At 34.2% G+C, this 22,384-nt stretch overlaps 1 protein-coding gene across 10 annotated transcripts in view; it reads right to left on the bottom strand.

Moving 5' to 3' along the window:
- The window catches only part of RFX3 (regulatory factor X3), a 295,722-nt gene that overhangs the window by 65,586 nt on the left and 207,752 nt on the right, over positions 1 to 22,384 (bottom strand). For 9 of the 10 annotated variants that reach the window (XM_059924798.1, XM_059924794.1, XM_059924795.1 and 6 more), the window contains 2 exons: positions 11,124 to 11,198; positions 2,530 to 2,711 (listed from right to left, as the gene is read on the bottom strand). In XM_059924798.1, coding sequence (XP_059780781.1) covers positions 2,530 to 2,711; positions 11,124 to 11,198 — 257 coding nt within the window. The remainder of the gene's footprint in view (positions 1 to 2,529; positions 2,712 to 11,123; positions 11,199 to 22,384) is intronic. The other variant, XM_059924802.1, reaches the window with a different exon arrangement.

Below are 22,384 nucleotides of genomic sequence, written 5' to 3'. Positions count from 1 at the left end.
ATAAATAATATTGTTAGTTTAAAAACATAGGGCATTTGAATACCTACATAGTTTCAGCAAAATAAACCAGTATGAAAACTTAATGCCTTCCACTTGCAGACATTAGATCTTGCCTCCAAGATCCACTGTAGAATACAGCAAAAAACAAAAACAAAAAAATACCAGAAACTCAATCAGCCCTGTTCTCCCATACAAACTGGAGAACAGGAGGGAGTAGCCAATGACAAAGATACAAAGTAAAATCACATCTCTCTTGTGAGACCCCAAAATACATGAAGTATCTAGTTTCTCTTCAGTTTCCTATAAATTGGAATCTTGGATGGGCTGTTGGAGAGGCGGTTCTTTCTATTGCACTGAAGATGGTTGGGGAAAATCAGTATGTTCCATGGTCTTCTTTGTTTAAACTTAATTTGGATATGGGATGTAACAAAAACTACCTTTTGATTTACCTTTGTTTAGAAACATGGTGATATTACTTATCTTTTATTTAGCTCCAGAAACTTGAGCAAAAGTCTGGTTCTGGTTTTAATTATCACCAGATAATTTTATTGATGGGTAAATAACAGTTCACATATGGTTTGCTTAAAAAAACAAAATCTGAGTTGCTTTGCCTCATGATTTATACTGATTTTCTTTCTGTTCCCTGGGTTAGGAGTAGAATGAATGCTAAAACAGTTTCCATGGTAGAAAGAACCTCTGGCACTTCACCCCTACCATTGTCAGTTTTTCTACATTAGAGTTCTGCTAGCTTCATAACACAGCATTTGTTAAAACTTTCTCCCTAGGATTTCTTTTCTCCTTATTCTTCTAGGCTTTGTTTTCCATCTCTAATTACAAAGACTACATACAATTTTAAAAGGAACAGGAGACACAATTGTTACATAGTGAGAGGGGAAAGTAAAGAACATCAGAAAGAAAAAGCTGCAATGTTGCAATATGTACTTATAGAGCATAGAGTATGGATTCTACTCATTCACAAACCCAAACAACCCCAATTTTGTCCCTTTCTATTTTAAAGATGTGTTTCAAGGTTTGAATGGAGCCTCATAATAGGATCCATTGAAATCCCTTTCAGTAACAAAAGAGGCACAACAATACAGCTATTACAATGCTGAATAAAGCCCAGAGATTCAAAATATTGGCACAGTATGCGTAACTACTGAGCCATCAGCTAGGATATAGTAGGTTAGGTCCCCAAATAACGATTTTCCTGGTCCTGGGAAAAAAATACTAGCGAAACAAGAAGGTTTTTTCAAGGAACTGGAAGCTAGTTCCTTTACTCCAAATAAACAATCATATTCTTCAGTTTAAAATATACTCTCCTTTGAAGTACAGATAGAAGAAAATACATTTATGAGAGAACCGAACCTCCAGCAATCTGAAAGCTGTACAATCACTTAAAATGCAACAGAAAGGAATAATTCACACTTTGACTACATATAGACCTTGTAAATATCATAAAACGGCCACACTCCTTTTTTTTTGTATAAATTTATAGTGAAGTCAATTACTGAGGCTCTGTTTATTTTATTAAGAATATTAAAAATGCTTTACTAGAATACTATGAGGCTGTGACTTATAACTCATTAAAGGTATATCATCTGCCATATACAGTATAGGATCTTTATTTTTATACTTCTAAATATGGATTTTATAAGATTTAGGAAATCAAAAACATCCATATCATTCTGCTCAGCTATTCAAAATATTTGTTATGATAACTTGTAAAAATTATAGAATGGCAAAAATGAAGCTCTACAGTTCTAAGTATTATTTTCAGCATGTTTTGATTAGTAAAAACACTCATATCTATTTACAAAGGAAGGGAACAAAGAAAGTAAGAGTCTTCTTCACATTACTGGTTTCTCTGCAATGGAACTATACTATATTTTTACTTCCATAGGTGCATGGCTTCACAATCAAGAGTTTAAAAAAGGCTAATAAGAAGTTAAATAGGACCACATCATTAACTGAGAGCTTCAAACACCTCAAATCTTCAAGTTCACTAAATTATTTTTAATTGGTCTCCAGAAATGAAATGAAAAACTCAGCTTTAATTTTTACTCTATTCAAATAGAGGAGTTATTTATAAAGACATTTCAATGTAATTTTGCAAGTCAAGAGATACATAGTTTTCCACTGTGTCACTTTACTCATCATCTTTAGTACAGTTATTCTTCAAAAGAGAAGATAGTGATATATACTAATTTTTAAAGTATCATATATAAATATTCCATTAATAGCTTGGTCTGCTCATTTCTATGTGATTTGGGAATCAGTTTTTCTCAAAGTTTTGTTTGCTCTGTTGATGTTTAGTAGGACAATGCATCATACTGGAATGGCAGTTTTCAGTGAATAATGACCTTTCCTTTTCCTGGGGGATTTTATAAACTGAGCTAATTCTTTAGTTTTTCTTTATATGTTATCTGTAATCAAGTACTTTTGCCCAAACAATATACTGAACTATATTGTTTAAAGCTATAGTTTAAAAAAGAGAGATTAGTTTATGATATTATTTTTAGTACTAACCTGGTTCCCAATCTCCTGGTTCGCAGCCCCATAAAAATTGACCTTATAAGTTTTCCAAAAGAAGCAGCATTGACTGGGTCCAGTTTGTGTTCCTGACAGTGTCGTAGGTAGTGGTTGTAAAGAGTGCTTCTGGGAAGGCTCACTCCTTCTGCTGTCTCGTAATTGTCCAACAGCCACTGGAGCTAGTATACACAAGACAGGGTAAACACAGAGAAACCAAATCATTCACCAAAATGTCTCTAAGACACTGCAACTGTAATACACAGAAACACTTAGAAGATCTTCCTCAAGCCATGTAATAGGTAAACTGTTGTAATTCAGAGGACTGTGTAATCTGACTTTGAAAACTCTCAGAAGTGTAAAGAGCTGACCGTCATTTATTGACCTCAGACCATGTCCATTCCTTCAAACATTCAAGCACATATAAAGACATACTAATTTTCCTTAGGTATTCTGGAGACAAATACCTCTTCAAGGAACTCAAATAATCCCATTAACTGGTTATAAATATAAGTTATAATTGCTACAGAAAAAAAAGATGTTACCAAGCCTGGCAGCGTGGCACATAATATGTCTTTAGTGTTGGTTTGTTACAACACATGAACAGCAGGCTGCCTTGTATAATTATTTACACTAAGGTTCTATTCATTTTTATAGAATTCTAATTTATTTATCCAATTTACTTACACAAGATAATACAATAACGGTATTATCCACTGGGACAAATTCTATAAGCAGTAAGGAAAAATTTCAGTCTTTTCTTCCCCAGAAAGAAAGAAACTCCCTAGAGACTGGTTTAAAAAAATAAGTGCAATGAAAAGGAATAATTTACTACAATCATTTGAGTTTTTCTACCTCAAAGCTATGTTTTTTCATAATTTTGGAAGACATACTACAATGGTAGTTGGTAAAGCAATGTTTTCTCAGTCTATAGTTCACATTTTAAAGTTTTATGTTGACCCGTCTATATTTTTAAAAAATAATCTGTAAAGTACATAATGTGCAAGAAATTTTTAGAAAAATCTAATTTATGTATATAGTACTGAGTTTCAACATTAGAAAAACCAAATTATCAATCTGTTCATTATTTATTTATAAAAGGAGAACTGAAATAGGTTTAAATGACTTTCTTAAGGCCATACATACACTGTCTCAGTGCTTGATCTGGTTTCCAACACACTTTCCTGATTATTTGTATACCAGTTATTATTTCTACAAAAGCAGCATATATGTCACATTACTTGTCTCAACCAAATTTCCATGCCATATATAGAAGGTGTGATAAAAAGCTGATATTCTACATGCAGTTCAAGTTAAGTATAAGTTATGGAAGGAAAAGAATTCCTTTATTGACCATCAACTATCAACCAGGCAAAGTGCTAGGCTCCTATGGATGTAAAAATGAATGTGACCTCACTCCTGTCCTCCAGGAATTTACAATCACATACTAAAAATGATAATAAGAACACTCAAACTAAAGCATTTCTCCATTTTGCTTACATATTTTAAGATTTGTGATCAAGCTTAGAACCTACACTTTCAGACTCTTAATAAGAAAATCCATTAAAAATATTGTCAGAATTATTTTCTTTAACCATGACAGTTGAATTTTCCAGAACAATTTTAATTTCAAATATTCCTACATGATATTTATGTAATTAAACATGTCATTAAACCCATACTTGATGTTGGCTTAGAAAATATGGCCACCAAGCCTATAAGACAGAGCAGAGTAGCTTTAAAAATAAAAATAAAATTAAGGTTCTGGTCAGGAAGCCTTTAGGTTCTCTATGAACCACATGTGCATATGAATACATTTAAATATACCTATTGCCTCTGAACATATACAACCCTCCCCTATGAAATTTTTAAAAGATTACAGAAAATAAACATTCATTTTTATAATGGCCAAAAAATTTACAGGTCAAAAAAAATTCTTTTCATATGAATCATCTGTAACCTTACTGTCAGTAAACAAGTTTTCCAGAGGCATTCACACATGATTTCTGAGTACTCTACATGCAACACAGAATAAGTTCACATATACATATTCATTTAGTGTAAACAGAGGAGGCAAACTGATTGGAAAACCCAGTTATAAAGGCTCAGACTAGTATTCTGCCTACAACAGTGGGTCAGTATGTCTCTTTAGTGTTCCTTTTGAAATTTTAAGACTCTGTTGATTATGAAACAACTGACAGAGACGACACACAAAATGTGGCAAAGCAAACCTGCCTCACATATTTCATCCACGTGCCTCAGTAAGATGACTGGGATCTGAAAGCATTGTTTCCTCACTTGAATGGTGTTAGGGCAGCTCTAGTGAACCGTACTGCACACAAGTGATGGCTCTTGTTTTGTGTACATATACTAGATAGAGCCTTCCATTGGTATTCTAAATATATAAAGAATATAGAAATAAAGAATATTGAAATACAGAATATAGAAAGGAATATTCTATGAGGAATTTAATCCCTTGAGATCAAGGACTATTTTTTTAAAACACCATAAAACGGGCAAGCATATAAAAACTATAAGTATTTTTTGAAAAACAGTCATATTTTGCAACTGAACTAATGAAGTGCCCACATCCACAAGCATCGAACAATGCCAGTAAGTTACAAATGTCACAGATATGTCTGTATGTCTATGTATCCTCAAATAATAATGCATATTGTCAAAGCCAAAATGGTATGATTTCTTAACAAAAAAAAAAAAAATCAAAAAAAATCAAATATTTCTTCCTTTGCTAATGAACAGAACATATATCTATATAGGAAACGTTAATTTAAAGGGCTCTTTTTTCAGAAATGAAAAAATAATCAATTTCATAATGTGAACTTTATAACCAAAAGTATACAAATAATAAAAATAAATCTGATGTAAAATACTTTTAATAAGATATAAGTCAAATGAAAATAATTTGTTTAATTAATCAGATACAACTTAAAAATTTCTGTAAACTGCCTTAACTGTTTACCTTGCAATATTTAATTACTTAAAAGTAAAAACAAATATCTAAAAATGAGAGTTCATTAATATCTCATGATCCAGAAAATTGTCTTATAGATTAAAAATTTTATAAAAGAATTTGAAAAAGCAAATCCAAGATAAAATATTTGAAGGGTACTATTGTAAATTGCCTTTTGTAAAAGTGAAAACTTGTGCAAATATTAAAGTTCAATATAAAATATTTTAGTCCAAAAGTATGTTTACATATATAAAAATATTAATCAGACCATTCTTAATCAAAGAAAACTTTGCACAGAAATAGTGAGATAATTACAGCAAAGGTTGACTTAAAATACTCATAAGCCTGAATAATATTACTCAAGCCCCCAGTGAATAACCTGGAGAAAATGAAGCTTTTATTGAATTGGCCACATGGTCCTCTGAAGTGGCTAAGCAAGTCACAGAATCTGGACTGGCTCTTTCGCAAACTGATTGTTCTTCTTACATAATTTTACATTCTTAAAGATTTTTCTTCATTTCTAATCCAGTTTTTAAAAATCTGAGTTTATTTGTAATATGTATTTGTGTGTCTATGTGTGTACACACACTCATATGTGTATACATATTTACATACATATGTATATTATATATTTATATATATATATATATATATATATATATATATATATATATAAATAAAATCATTAGTTGGTTTGAAAAATTCCACAAGAGTGGGTATGCAGGTATTCCAGTGACTATCACTTTTACAGTAGCAAAGCTACACTTTGTTCCCTGTCCTTTGCTTGCAGGAGGAGGAACTCTTATTCCTTCCCAGAAGCCTGGAGATCACTTGGGAAGGGCAGGAGGTCAAGTGGAGGTAAAAGCCCTGAAGGATGGAGGTGGCTCTGCTGCAGCCATGACTGCTCCAACTAGGAAGCCTGCCAACAACTGCACACCCACAAGTAGTGCTCCCAGAAATTTACTGTGTAAGTGGAAATCTCAGATAAGATTTTGAGATTTAGCTGGGGATTAATCTGCATTCTACATGTCAGTATTTAACCTTCGAGTTTTGACACGGTGATAAAATTCTGTCAGATCTTTGATTCTAAAACATAGTATAAGAAAGGATTAATTTTTATCATAAGAGAAACTTGGCAGTTAAGTGTAACCTGAAGGTATACACTCCATGTGCTGCCCCAGGGAAGTTCATGCCTATTATAAGATATATTGTTTCCTTGGATTTCCTCTTTTATAAAATGTATTTGGACACTAATTCAATACCCTTAACATTTAGTAATTTAGAAATAACTATTGCTATTTCTTTTACTCTTTTATGTCTTATAAAATATTTGTTTATATTTATGATTTTAAAAGCCCATGAAATACCATAGGAACTTTTAACCTTTACCTTTAAAACCTGATTATTCTACTAATGAACTAACGTAAATTCATGTAAGGGTAGAAACCAAGATAATTGCATCTTTCAACCTTTGCATTTAATCTATATTTATCAGGGTAGATTAAGGAAGATGAACAGTTCCTATTTTTCCCAAAGGGAAATACTGATTGACAAATTAAAAAAAAAATACATTATTGCATTCCCCAATTAACATCTAAATGTAACATTTGGCATTTTTCCCCAGATGGATTATTATCCATTAGGATTCATTTTAAGTTCAGTTCACTGATGATATGCATTTTGACAGGTCTTATTTCCATCATAACTTATATTTACAGCACAGCCAAGTCAAGAGAAAGTAAGCATAAAACAAGGTTTTGCTTTGAGCTGAATATATTTTAGCTAAAACCAGCAAAAATCATGAAACGATTATTTGCTAGATGGTGAAAGGTATATAAAATAAATGCCTAAAGTTTTTCATATACTTTAAATGGAATTTTAAAAATGCACAAGCTGAAAAACATTAAGTGAAATTTGGGAACAATTAATTTAAGAATGTTTCTGTATTTAAATTTATAATCTAAAATATCCCAAATTTGATACAATATAGTCATTAAATGCCAATTTATATTATTTACAACTGAGAAGAAGTATAAAATAAACTTAAGTCTGCAATGAAGAAAATTAAGATATTCTAATTTGATTTAGGCAGACTACACATCATTTACCCATAACATCTTCACATGCCAAAAAATTTAGAAATAAAAATATTTAAATAAAAAAAAACTAAAGGTTGTACATGAGGAAATGATAGCTCGGCCATACATTCTTTCACTCAAATGGTGTGCAGGGAGACCACTGTCTTATCAACAATACTCACACATACACCTAAATGAAGCATACTTGGTAACAAAGAATGCACGTGTGAGTCCCCAAATAAATGCACACATGATTGGCAAAGGTACTTAGAATACTGAAGGCAAAATAAGGTCTGTTCCCTTCTATTGCTTGTCTCTTACAGTTACTCACTTAGCAAATATTTAGTGAGCACCTACTATGTACCCGGCACTGTTCTAGGCACCAGGGGTGCATCAGTGGATAAAACATATAAAATCCTTACTGTCTTGGAATTTTCACTTGTCAATAAATATTTGCTGTCTGCCTATATAATGCTACTACTGGAATAAGTGCCATTATGTTAATAATGTTAATAGAAGAGAACATGGCACTCAGTGTAACTGCACTCAGTCACAGATGAGGCACTATGTTGGGTATGAAATAGGCAAGTTATACGTGCATTTTGACCTGGACGATAAGAGCATGATGATGATAAAAACAGAGCAGCAGTACAAAATACTCTTAAGAATATGTTGAAAAAGGGATATAAAATTTAATACCTCACTAAATCTTCTAATGTGTAGAAAGAGAGGTGAAAAACAAAGCAATCAAGTTGGATTATACCGACAGGGGATTATTTATTTGGTTTGATCCTAATAAGAATTTTCCAAATTATTGTGAATAATCGAATATATAAAGAGAAAATAGAAAATCCATCTATTCCATATTGCAAAATAGAATGACAACAGACTTTCAGCTCAAAAATCATGACTAAGATTCCTCTTTGGAAACTAGTAAGTATGGGACACAAATTATTGATAATTTCTCCTAAGTTTTGCCTAATGAAATTGATCCTTTGTAGAAATTGATGTCAGGGAACTATTATCATAAGGTTGAATTTATGTCCACTTCAAAGAATCCCACAAACCTCAAATGATTCTATATTATGTGCTATATAGGAAGGGATAAAGATAACTTACAGCTTATTAACATTTAAGTTGTAAGCCATATTTAAATTAAAAAAAAACCTCGCCACTAAAATTTTTCTACACAACAGAAAATCATCAATTAGGTTAACAGAATTTAAAATACCCTTAGCAGGTGACTATCAACTGGAATGCATGTAGTAGCTTATGCCAGTTGTTTGGATAAATCTAACAAAAATTAGGAGCATCGCTAATTTTCCAAGGACAGAAAGACAGCATGATCTTCTAATGGGTTCAGGTGGAAACAAAACCTGACTGGTCAGCAGAAAACACTGATCCCTTCTCCACTGTTTATAACCATCTGTAGAATCATTTGTATTTCCAGAGACTTGACTATAAATGTGTTGTTTTTAAATAAACTTAACTGTACCTCAGAGGTGTAATAAAAGTGAATCAGGATATTTAGAGAAAGATTATCACTACATTAGCAACATTTATGCCCACTCTCTATATACTGAAATGCCTCTGGCAGTTATAAACAGTATGGAAGAGTTGCCACGCTATGTAATAAAAAGTACAAAGCCATAGAGTAACAAACATGTATCTGTTGTTTATGCAGCTTAATTCACACATTCATTAACATTAAATATTACTTCATGAATTTTACAAGAGAATAACAATGAAAAAAAAACATATTTGAAAAGTTTCAAAAAATCAACAAATAAAAATATACAAAAATGTTCGTATGTCCACATAATTGTTCATAAATATGCTAATTAAGATGAGTAATTCAAGTTAAAATTAAACATATCACATATTTTACTAAAGTATATATCTCAAATGACAATGAGATGTGAATTGAATATCAAAGCACAACTTCATAGAAGTCTGAAAGTTCAAAAAAGGTAACTGGAAATTTCAGGATTCTTTTTCTTATATCCCTGCACATTTTCAACTAAAAATGAACAACATTTTCACTTGCCATTTTCAAAACAAAACAACAGATGGTCCTCACCCCCTCCCCAAAACATACATCCTAAAAGTATATAGTAAATCAGCCTCTACACACAACCACAGACTCATGCTAGCACAGCAGGAATATACCTATGAAACATATAAAAGAGTGATATACTGCATACAAACTTTCAGAAAGGGGAAAAATCATATTCCTTAAACTTTCAAAAGAAGGGCCAAGGTATATATTGTTTTATAATTTAGAATCTGTAATTTTCACCAAAATTGTAGTCATTCTCCAAGTAGGTTAACTTGTTTTTATTTGTCATGATATACTTCCCTTTGAAAAAGAAACAAACCACTTCATCTAAAAATAAATGTGTAAGAACATAAGGAAGTATTTTGTGTTATGTTAGAATATAAAATTTAAATGTTTGAAAATTCAAATATTTAAAAAGCACAGTGAAACATTTTCTATGAGCTAAATGTTTAAGGTTTATTGAAAAAAATGATATTTTATTTCACTTGGGTGATCCAATTTTGGACTTTTCAGTTACAAAATATAGGGAAGAATTAAAAATAATAATTTTATCTCCAAATTTAAGAATACATTGTCAGCTGGGAAGGAAATCTCTAATTCTTACTATATTGTACATTAATTAGCAATTAATTGACATTAATTTAGCAGAAGAACTGTCTAGACAGATTTAAATCATAGGTCTATTTACTTTTTCCCATATATTCAGAAATCATGATAACAAAATAATTTTTAACCAACATTTTCATTGAGTCTCCAAAATTTGAACATTTGATGAAAATCTTTATAGTTTCACAAATCGTCATCATTCTTCTTACACTCACCGGTGTTGTAGTGATGCTGCATCTGATAACAGTTAAAAGCTTTAAGAAATAGTAACAATAATCCTGTTTTATCTGAATTATTAGCAGTTTATGGCTTATCTAGAATCTCACTTGTTCTTTTGGCCCAGATTCATTTTTCTTTAGGTCTTAGGACCTGAGCTCATCTAGGTAGCTGTTTCCTGCTCATTTCCTATAGTCTTACTGGTAAATAAATAATTTCAAACAGTTTATCATTGGGTTTGGCATTAACAATCTTTTTTCCACTTAAAGAATATTACTGGTCATACAAATAGACACGACCATTTCTCTGTCTCAGACTCGAAGATGCAGATTACAAACATTTGTTTCACAGTAAATAAATATCACACTAGAAAAATTAAAATCATCAGTTACTTTTTACCAATATTTGGTAGCTTGTTATTAACTTGGAAATATATCTGTACCAAAACAGTACAAAAACCTAGTGAAGTAGTATACTGGGGGCTCTATTTTTAGATATTCCACTGTGCAAAATTGCCATTAAGTGATACAGAGATCATAAGGGGCTGAGAAAGGAAGGTTAAGAAGCAAAATAAATAAGTAAATAAATAAAACAAGCATTTAGAAGCAAGCAACACATGCAGAACAAGCAAGAGATTAGTTTACATGAAGAAGAGGCAACTTACATGGCTGTTGAGAAGAGAGCTTCTGTGAGTAGACAGACCGTCAGACTTTTGCAGCGTCTCAATCGCCATTTCAATCTGATAATAGATGTCATTAAAAAAAGGGCTCAAGACAAGATAGTAATAAAAGGCTCACCAGAGAATTTTTGATAGATTCTTTAAAGTTCAATTTCTTCTTCAATGGTGGCTAATGAATAGCTCTCACTAAATGTGTATTTCCTCCTTCCTCCCCCCAATCCCAGAGAATAGCATAAAAATAGGCACACTAATAATAAGCTCAATCACAAAAGTAAACCTTTTTGAATATTCCATAATTATAATAAGAAGGGAGACCTGAGAAGCAGGAACCCCAGAGGATTGTGCTAGTTAAAATATTCTTGACTTTCGTAGTTCAACACATGAGAGAGTAACCGCTCTCTTTCTAAATAGTCTCCCACCCAAAGAGTATTTAATATTTGTTCCATTCTGTCACAAAAGAAAACTACTGCAGATTTGTGTTTTATTAATATGCATTAGTATTTTAATGCAAATGTGCAAAGACACCTTCATCAATGTTCAAAAGCTTCTAAATCTATCCATTCTTCTCTAAACCCTGTATTAAAATTTGGAAGTGGAGGGTCATTAGTATGAACACATTTAGATGTAATCATGGTCTCTACATCATAGTTTAGGATGTGGTGGTGAGTCAGAGCTATTAGAAATGATAGCAGAAATGGAATGTAGAAGAGAAGATAATTCAGAGCCAACAAAGAAAAGGGACAATCACAGAAACAGTTTTATTCTGTGTAATCTCAGCACACCATGAGCAATCATAACACCTTAATTAAGTAGCAAGTGCCAATAATAAGTGAAATGCACTCTTGATAACCTCATATTTAAAGATCACTATCTCTCAGCTCCTAGAACTATAGCACTTACTGTAAGATCAGGTTCCAAACACCCTGTATTTGATTACTGGATTCTATTAACAATATTAACTACAGTTAAATTAAAAATCACACTATATAGGAAAGAAATCATTATTTTTATTTTTGCTATCTGATCAAATCAACATCCCTACAAGCAGTTATAAAAAATATTTCATGCTTTCAAACGTAGATAACATACTTTACATTGGCTATGAAAATTAATGATGCCTTGAAATTTAAACATACTGCCTTCCCCTACCAAAAAAAAAAAAAAAAAAAAGATGGATGGCAAAATCCATAGCAAAGCAAAGTCTTTTTTTTTCCATCAAGTTTACAACTGCTTTATGGTGGAATACTTTATACACAGAATGTTCAGTCTCAATTATGTCAACATTAAATTTAATTTTCTTAGGAATTAGTAGCTTTAATTTTATGTTATTTCCCCAAGTTACTTGTTCTTCTTCCCTAGAGTTAATAAAATGTAATACAGAAAAGAATGTTAGGTAGAAATTATAGATAAAATACTCTTAAAGTATATAATAATTCATAAGATGATATAATACAATTTTTATATTATTAAATTTTTTTTTAATCACAAAATTAAGTAAACTGGCTTCTGAAACACTCTTTGCCAGATGGAATGTTAATGTAGTTCATCATTATACTTGAAAATAAACTGAAGAAAATGATATTGTACAAACCAAAAAAAAAATTACGGAAAGAGTAATGTAAATGTAATGAGTAAACAAACATTTTACCAAAATGTTAAACTAAAACCATAAAGGACCTCAGTATTACATCTCTTAAAAGGGCATCAATAAGTGCTCTTGTTTTCAGAGAGAAAACATATATCAGGACTTCCCTGGCGGTCTAGTGGTTAAGACTTCGCCTTCCAATGCAGAGGATGTGGGTTCGATCCCTGGTCCGGGAGCTAAGATCCCACATGCCTCACGGCCAAAAAACCAAAACATAAAAAACAACAGAAGCAATATTGTAACAAATTCAATAACGACTTTAAAAATGGCCCACATGAAAAAAAACTAAACAACCAAAAAAAAAAAAAACAACCAAAACAACATATATAAAAAGACAGCTGAAAAGCCTCATCCTCATGTGACTGTAAATCACTTCTAGGAAGAATTTGCTCAAAATATGAATTTGCTAAAATGCCTACATTTTCTTTAAAGTTTGAGTGTGGAAAATCTGATGTTAGATTTCGGTCTACTTAAAAATAAAATGATCTGTATCTTGTGATTTTATAGGTTTAAGTGAAAGGTAAAAATTATCAAAAATATAATAGCTGAGCAATAATGAGGGAGAAATCCACATCTGGCTTTGTTTGTTAACAGCAATTTTAATTTCTTTATGACTAAAGGATTTGTGGTTGTTTTGACAATTAAAAAATAAGTATGGTAAATAAACATTTTCCATTTCTTCCCTAAACTAATTAAGCTTTAGACTATGAGTATACCTTAGCTTTTTTTTGAAAAATCAATTCTCTGAACTAAGGTACAGTGCCCAGTTGTATCTCTTAGTGAATAATCATCCTAGGACTGAATTGCCAATAGTGCACATTTCTTCTCCACGATTATCTAATGCTAGGATACATGGTGATTGGCAGTTTAGACTGGTTCATGATGATCCTGAACTATTGCCTCGTAATCGGATAAGAAGCTATGGCAACTCCTCTGAGATCAAATGGTGGGATGTTCCATTTGAGATGAGATGTTCAGCATGGAAAGACAGGCTTACAGAGCATTAAGTGCCATTACTGGAGTGGGTGAGACAACTCCCTATGTGAAAGAGCAGGTAAGAAACTGATAACCATTCTAGCCACAATGAGCACATGAATTCTTAGAAAAATCAGTCTTTTCTGGAAGATTAAAAAAAGATTGTTAGCAATATACTAGGAATGAATTAAAACCCTCCAGGTTCGCCAACTAAAACAGGATTCCCATGAGAATGGGAATCTACTCTGAGGGTGGTTATCAGTCAAAGACAGAAACCCTTGGTCCAGTGCTACTGCAGAAACACTTTCAGAAACTGGAGAAGAGGATTCTGCACTGTGTTTAGACACGTCACTGAAATATTAGAGGACTGGCAGGCTTCTGGGGCAGAAAAGTGATAGAGATCAATGAAAAGTCTTCCAGCCATAGGAATTATAAGTGTGAGACCACCAGCCTCAGATGCTACCCCAACAGAATGCCTGACAAAGTCTGAAGAGTCAGAGCTCAGGTAATGTGGAGAGCTTCCTACATGCATAGGCCAGGTTTCTTTCTGACCGCACATTAGCAGAAAGATGAAAGACCTCTTTGCAGTGTATCCCATGACAAGGCGCTACAGAGCATAATTCGAAAAATCAGACCTGGTTTGAGCACTTGCTGAGAGTAGTTCACAGTGAAGACTATTCAGGAAAACAGACTTTCATCAGAGAGTGCAGGGACACCCATGAGTTTTGCTGTGAATGAAGCTTAATTTGGGCGAAGAAAGAGAGGAAGGTAATACTAGTTGCTATGAGAAAACGATGTCTGAGCTTGTGTCCCCAGTTAGGAACTGCAGAATTAAAGTAAATACAGGTGTGACTCAGCTCCCCCAACCAAACACTGAATCCTCAAAAGACAGAATCCCAGGGAATGGTGTAAGTGGTTTCCCTCATTTGGGCAAAAGTGGTTTCCCTCCATACTAAGAATGGAGTGCTAGTTAAAGACTATGACAACTATTTTTTCTTCTGAAATACAGAGTGCCATGGTCACAAATGTGATAAAAATATGACCACGTGGCAACAGGAAGACCTTAGTTCTTGTGCGGTAGATTCAAGGAAAAAAATACCTGGGCTCTGTAAGGCAGAAGAAACCCCTATTTGTTTGGAATATAGAAAGTATGCATGTCTGTTGCAGACTGCACCAGTGAAGAAATTCTTCCATGATTTCTCAGGAATTAGGAACAGAAATCAGTAGGAACAGGGAGAAGCTGTACTTCACATCCAGGAGGAAAAATAATAAAGCTCAGTGGAGCTCCTACAAAGATACAGCAAACCCTCTAAGAAGGACCTGAAGGGGACAGGGCACCTATTACCTGATGGGGGATAGATATACAGTATGATAAACATGTGGCCTAAAACACAGGCTGCAAACTCTTTTCCAGTCACTCAAATGCTAATCTTGCCTTGTTGGAATCCAGGGACAGGTGGAGAGTCTCTAAGCACCCAAGGTCACTTGAGGCTTGTAAGATATCCACCCAAGAATCAGTGTCCTGAAAAGGACAACAGAGAAAAGTCACACCTAAGCCCTTAGGAAAAGAGGTTGGGAGAGCAGAGAAGAGGGGTCAAATGATGTCTGGATGTACAGTAAATATTCTGTTTATATTCTCCTTTCCCAAGCTCAAAGAAGAGATCAATATTGTACTTTTACTAAGGCAGCAAATACTTTTTTTCATAATTTATTTATTTATTTAAACATCTTCATTGGAGTATAATTGCTTTGCAATGTTGTGTTAGTTTCTGCTGCATATCAAGGTGAATCAGCTGTACGTACACATATACCCCCATATCCCCTCCCTCTTGTGCCTCCCTCCCACCCTCCCTATCCCACCCCTCTAGGTGGTCGCAAAGCACTGAGCTGATCTCACTGTGCTATGCAGCTGCTTCCCACTAGCTATCTATTTTACATCTGGTAGTGTATATATGTCAGTGCTACTCTCTCACTTTGTCCCAGCTTACCCTTCCCCCTCCCCTCCGTGTTCTCAAGTCCATTCTCACATCTGCGTCTTTATTCCTGTCCTGCCCCTAGGTTCATCAGAACCATTTTTTTTTTTAAGATTCCATATATATGTGTTAGCATACGGTATTTGTTTTTCTCCTGACTTACTTCACTTTGTATGACAGACTCTAGGTCCATCCACCTCATTACAAATAACTCAATTTCGTTTCTTTTTATGGCTGACTAATATTCCATTGTATATATTCGCCACATCTTCTTTATCCATTCATCTGTCGATGGACACTTAGGTTGCTTCCATGTTCTAGCTATTGTAAATAGTGCTGCAATGAACATTGTGGTACATGTCTCTTTTTGAATTATGGTTTTCTCAGGGTATATGCCCAGTAGGGGGATTGCTGGGTCGTATGGTAGTTCTATTTTTAGTTTTTTGAGGAACCTCCATACTGTTCTCCATAGTGGCTGTATCAATTTACATTCCCACCAACAGTGCAAGAGGGTTCCCTTTTCTGCACACCCTCTTCAGCATTTATTGTTTCTAGATTTTTTGATGATGGCCATTCTGACTGGTGTGAGGTGATACCTCATTGTGGTTTTGATTTGCATTTCTCTAATGATTAGTGATGTTGAGCATTCTTTCATGTGTTTGTTGGCAATCTGTACGTCTTCTTTGGAGAAATGTCTATTTAGGTCTTCCACCCACTTTTGGATTGGGTTGTTTGTTGATATTGAGCTGCATGAGCTGCTTGTATATTTTGGACATTAACCCTTTGTCAGTTGCTTCATTTGCAAATATTTTCTCCCATTCTGAGGGTTGTCTTTTCATCTTGTTTATTGTTCCTTAAGGCAGCAAATACTTTTAAAGAGAACAATGTAAAAAAAAAAAAAAAGCATTTCCCCATTATTTACAATTCCCCATCGTTATTTATTATTGGTATTTATAGCTCCCCATTGCCTTTTAAGGAAGGAGAATCCTTATCACAGGATGGCCCCCTGTTTTGCAGAGTTAGTATCAGGTTTAAGTGCTCTGCTGAAGGGCTGAGAGATTTGAGGAGACGGGGATCTGGGCACATTGGCAGTGAATGCTCATTGGTAGAATGAATGGACAGACTTGGGGGGGACAGGTGGTGCAGAGAGGCTTTGAGGGCCTGTGCTCTGGAGACTGTGATGCTAAACCTCAGCTCTTTCCTCTACAACATCTTCAGTAAAATTGATGCCACTCACAGATACTTCAGGTACAAGTAATCAAGACTGGCTGGAGCACAGGGTTCATTTAGGGGCAGTTGATGATGTCAAAAAGGTAAACCTCAGTTTCAAATGCAGGGAAATGTGGAGAGGTTCGGAGCCTTTTTAAAATTGTTGACATTGGGCTTCCCTGGTGGCGCAGTGGTTGAGAATCTGCCTGCCAATGCAGGGGACACGGGTTCGAGCCCTGGTCTGGGAAGATCCCACATGCCGCGGAGCGACTAGGCCCGTGAGCCACAATTGCTGAGCCTGCGCGTCTGGAGCCTGTGCTCCGCAACAAAAGAGGCCGCGATAGTGAGAGGCCCGCACACCGCGATGAAGAGTGGACCCCACTTGCCACAACTAGAGAAAGCCCTCGCACAGAAATGAAGACCCAACACAGCCATAAATAAATAAATAAATAAATAAATTTAAAAAAAAACAAAAAAACCCTGATCTCTGATAAAAAAAAAAAAAAATTGTTGACATTAATTTTATTATCACCATTATTTACTTCTAACAGAAAGAGTTATTTATTTTTAAGTAACTTTGGAACCAATTGTTTTAGAGCTAACCTTATTTCAAACGTCAGGATACATCACTGTTGGGGAATGCCAATCATCCTCAGTAAAAAGGAATAGGAAGACTGATCTCAAAGTGAGAGGTGCTGAGTCTTTTGCATGAGTTGCATGGGGCAAAAAAGAGGATTCCCTGTACATGTGATTTATATACACATTATGCACATCTATTCAATGGCCCAAATAGAATATGATATATGTGGACAATTAGGACTTTGTCTTAATGTAAACATCAGCCAGTCATTCAGTTATGTGCCAATAAGACAGAAGGAAAAAGAACAATTATATCATCTTATTCATTGTCTTTATAGGTCAAGGCATATTCTCTTGACTCTGAAATGGCTTTTTAATCTTTTTTAAAGACTGAAGGTCAAGATTGATATATTCAACTACCACTATAATTAAAATTGGTCTCATGGTAGAAATTATTTCCTTTCTAGAACTGTTTAAGAAAGTGATTTAAAAATAGAAGTAATACTATAATGCTTTATGATTTATAAAGCCTTTTTACATTAATTCTCATTTGATCTTCACAACTTTGTGAAATAGCAAAGGCAAGCAATATTATCTCCTTTTCACAGATCAGAAAACTGAGGCTCTCTGGGATTGAGGGACTTTCTTGAGATTACATAGGTATTAACTATGAGACTGGAATCCAAGGTTTATCACTCTGAGTTCAACAGTATTTCCATTTTATACAAATATAACAAGAATATAAATCAAGAGGAAATATCACTGTTTTTAATGAAACTATCTTCTGAGGAGTGGCTTGTAAAATTAAAATTTGCTAAATGATTTACAGTTAACAAGATTTACTTTCCAATAGGAAAGGGTTTACATATGAGTAATAAGCATTACTTGAAAATGATTTCAAAGTGATCAAGTTACAAAGGAACAAAAACTTTTGAATGCATAGTTAAATTTTACTCATCATAAAAACAGTTATATAATGATTGAATTTTCTTGTTAATACAGGTTGTTCTGTTAACCTCACCAGTTAACACTTTCTTAGAGAAACAGCATTTTTGTTTCCTTGTGAAAGAATAGTAAATTCTTTAGAGAAACCCAATGAAGAGAATACACTTAAGACTGGAAATTTCCTTTGGGGTAATTTTTCTCCTGAACTGTAAGACTTGACATTTTGTTTGCATTTGAGATCAAGTAAGACAGAAACAATTTCTACTTCGTGGCTTGTTCAGAAAAAGTATCTGTGGGGCTTCCCTGGTGGCGCAGTGGTTGGGAATCTGCCTGCCAATGCAGGGGACACGGGTTCGAGCCCTGGTCTGGGAAGATCCCACATGCCGCGGAGCAACTGGGCCCGTGAGCCACAATTATTGAGCCTGCGCGTCTGGAGCCTGTGCTCCGCAACAACAGAGGCCGCGATAGTGAGAGGCCCGCGCACCGTGATGAAGAGTGGCTCCCGCTTGCCACAACTGGAGAAAGCCCTTGCGCAGAAACGAAGACCCAACACAGCCATAAATAAATAAATAAATAAATAAATAAAATTTAAAAAAAAAAAAGAAAAAGTATCTGTGATTGCTGACATGAGCATGTGACCACCGCCCTTATACCTGTTAGAAATGACCACCTTCTGGTGTGTATAAGTGTGTGTTGGGTGGCGGGGGACTTCTACAGCAAGCACTTCAACCAGGAACACAAAGGAGACAAACCCTTTCACTTTACATGTAGTCTATATAATCACAACCCAGGTTTTTATCCAAGAGTGGTCCTAGACACTTGTTAGAATTATCTGGGCACTTGTTAGCAATGCAAAACAACAACAACAACTAAAAACCAAAAACAAGAATGGACACTGCATTCTGGTGGCTCATATCTGTATTGCTAATGGTTTGATCTCTTCTTCAATTTGTCCAAAGCAGTGCTTTTCAGAAAGTAAGGTGTAACCCATTAGTAGGTTATGAAATCAATTATCCTGACCAGCATTTTTTAAAAATTAAAGAAATCAAATAGAGTAGAAAATACTCAAATGTCCTGGCACACAGTACAGATAAGTATTGTTTCCTGGAACTCTGGTTTCAGTCCTCTGTCTATGAATGGATATATGTATATAATAGTCATGTGTGTATATATAGATGTATACTCATGAATGTATGCATGTATGTATGTGTATGAGTACTGGGCCACAAAGTAAAGGTATTTCTCATTGTAGACTGTGGCCCCCAAACTTTGAATGCCCTGCACGAAGCAGTTAAATCAGTTCCCTTCTAGTAATTGGATCCCTTCTAAGGATCTACAGGTGTCTCTTGGGCCCACGTGTCCCTGCAATGCAGATAGAAACAGCTCACTGAGGCTAAAGCTGTGAATATGACACCGCTCTGTAAGTTGTATATTCAAGTGATACAGAAATCAACATATGAATATATTACTCCACAGCAATATTAAAAAGAAGCTTAACTCAGAGATTCAGGACAGGTTGTTCTTTTAACTCTTAAAAAAATTAAAAATGCCCAGAAAACACACCTAGGCAGCTTTGCTTTTCATCTCCTCTTGAATAAAAGCTAAGAGAAAATCTTAATCTTATACACTAAGCATTTAAAGCAAAGAAACCTTACTTAGGTCTTGTAAATGCTTAACTACATGAAATATTTTTTACTCACTGATAATTTTATGACATCTAGAGAAAAAAATTTTAATCATTATGCTTTCAGCCTGAAGTTTTGTCAATTTTATACCACCTAAAGCTAATTTGAAATATTGATAAGAAATAACATATAGAGAAGATACTTGCATGAACTGAATGTGTTTGGAGAACATTTGGTTTAACTAGGTGAACTGAAACCAAGACTGTTGTATTGGGCTTCCACTGATTATTCTGTAAAGCCGACATCCCTCCACCCTCACCAGGACTTTGTGAAACTGGCATTACTGATGTGTGACAATAAAACTAATTTTGAGATACCAACTGTATAAGCACTCAGGGCTACAATTACCCTTCAGGAATCTGCTGGGTTAGGATTAAGTGATAGGATTTAAGGCCAAGTTGATATTTTCAAATTTAAGATTTCAAATCTGCCTTTTGCAGATTATTCTGAGTACTAAGAACATTTTCACTTTGTATTTAGTTCATATAATCACTAAAACAGAGGTTTTCTCAAAGTGTAATTCTGGATCAGCATTACCAGAGTCATCAGGTGCTTATAAGAAATGCACATCTTGGGTCCTTCTCCACACTGAATCAAAAGCCTTGGGGGTGGGGTCCAGCCATGCATTTTAATCAATGCTCCACACATAATGTACACTCAAGTTTGAGAACACTGCACTAAAACATAATCAAATTTATCTTCTTTGCCAGGGTCAGACTGCAATTAATACTTCAGGGAGAATAAGTAGGGAGGTAACAGGCATTCCTAAAATGGCCCTTGCTAACTCTGTTTAAAGGGTGGTTTTAAAGTTTAAGTATTATTTGGATTTTTGCCCCTTTTCATTCTCTTGCTATCCAATCCTACCCAGCATTTAGACAATTTTGCAATTTATATTAGTAACATAATCAGAAGATAAGCACAATTTTCGTGAATCTAAAATTAATCAATTTACAACATATTAACATTTGTGATTTAAAAAATAATGTGATGAGAAAGAAAATGAAACTAACCACTTAAAAGAAGTTTGGGGGCTATTTGTGGATTTCTATTTTTGCCTTGGAGGATTAGGTACCTTTCAGTGATGAAATTAGCTCCATTACTCATATTGTAAACCTTTATATTCACAGAAGCACAGTGGCTGGTCAATAGTGATTGCTCAATAAATGTTTGAGAGAGTGAGTGATTAAGAATAATCCAGACTCTAAGTACATGAGTATACCAAACATTCACCTTCACTCCAAAATATTGAATAAGAATGGCCCTAGAAATCTTTACTAAATTAAATGCACGTTTTCATTCTCTAAACTTTCAACAGTCTAATAAAGAAGGACTTTTTCTGAAACCTAGAATCAAGGTTTAACTTGAATCATGATACCTCATAGACAATCTTTATACTGGGCACATAAAAAAAGGATTGTTTCAGTTACGTGCATTTGGGTAGCATGACCAAATAGATACACTTTATAATCATTAAGAGCTTGCCTAAGATTTTCAAAAATAATAAATCACTTTTTTTGAATAGAAAATATATTCACATGCCTCCCACCTTTTTTTCCTTCATTTCTTCTTCTAGAGATATCTTTGTACTTACACAAGCATATAGAAATGTATATTTCTATTTAAATGCACACGTGCGCCGTGCGCATGCACGTGCGCATGCGCGCATACACACACACACACACACACACACACACACACACACACACACATTACTCCTTGCTTTTTCATTTAACAATATATTTGGAGATCTTTCCACATCTACCTCTCTCTCTATCTACACATATGTAAACACATACACACACTGCCTTACTCTTTTTAATGGTCATATAAAATTCCACTGAATGGACAAATGCACTAAAGTGTATTTAACTATTTCTCTGCTGATAGACAATTAGGCTTCTTCCAATCTTTTTCTAATACAAATAACTCTACAGTGAATATAGTTGTTTATGCAGCATTTCACATATGTAAGAGTATCATCAGTGGATTAAATTCCTAGAAGTACTCTCTGAGTCAGTGGTTATGTGTATTTTCAATCTTAATAAAACTTTCATTATTGCTCTCCAATCCTGTACCAATTTAGATTACTATGAACAATGAGACTGCCTGTTTCTTTACACCTTTGCCAAGGTTTACTAACTTTTTAACTTTGCCTGTGTGAGAGATGAAAAATGGTATCTCTTTGTAGTTTATTTTTCATTTCCTTTTCAGTGAACTGCTTCTTCAAATGCCTTC

The sequence above is a fragment of the Balaenoptera ricei genome, chromosome 6, assembly GCF_028023285.1.
Source record: "Balaenoptera ricei isolate mBalRic1 chromosome 6, mBalRic1.hap2, whole genome shotgun sequence".
NCBI classification, from domain to species: domain Eukaryota; kingdom Metazoa; phylum Chordata; class Mammalia; order Artiodactyla; family Balaenopteridae; genus Balaenoptera; species Balaenoptera ricei.
This window is presented reverse-complemented; position numbering and strand designations above follow the sequence as displayed.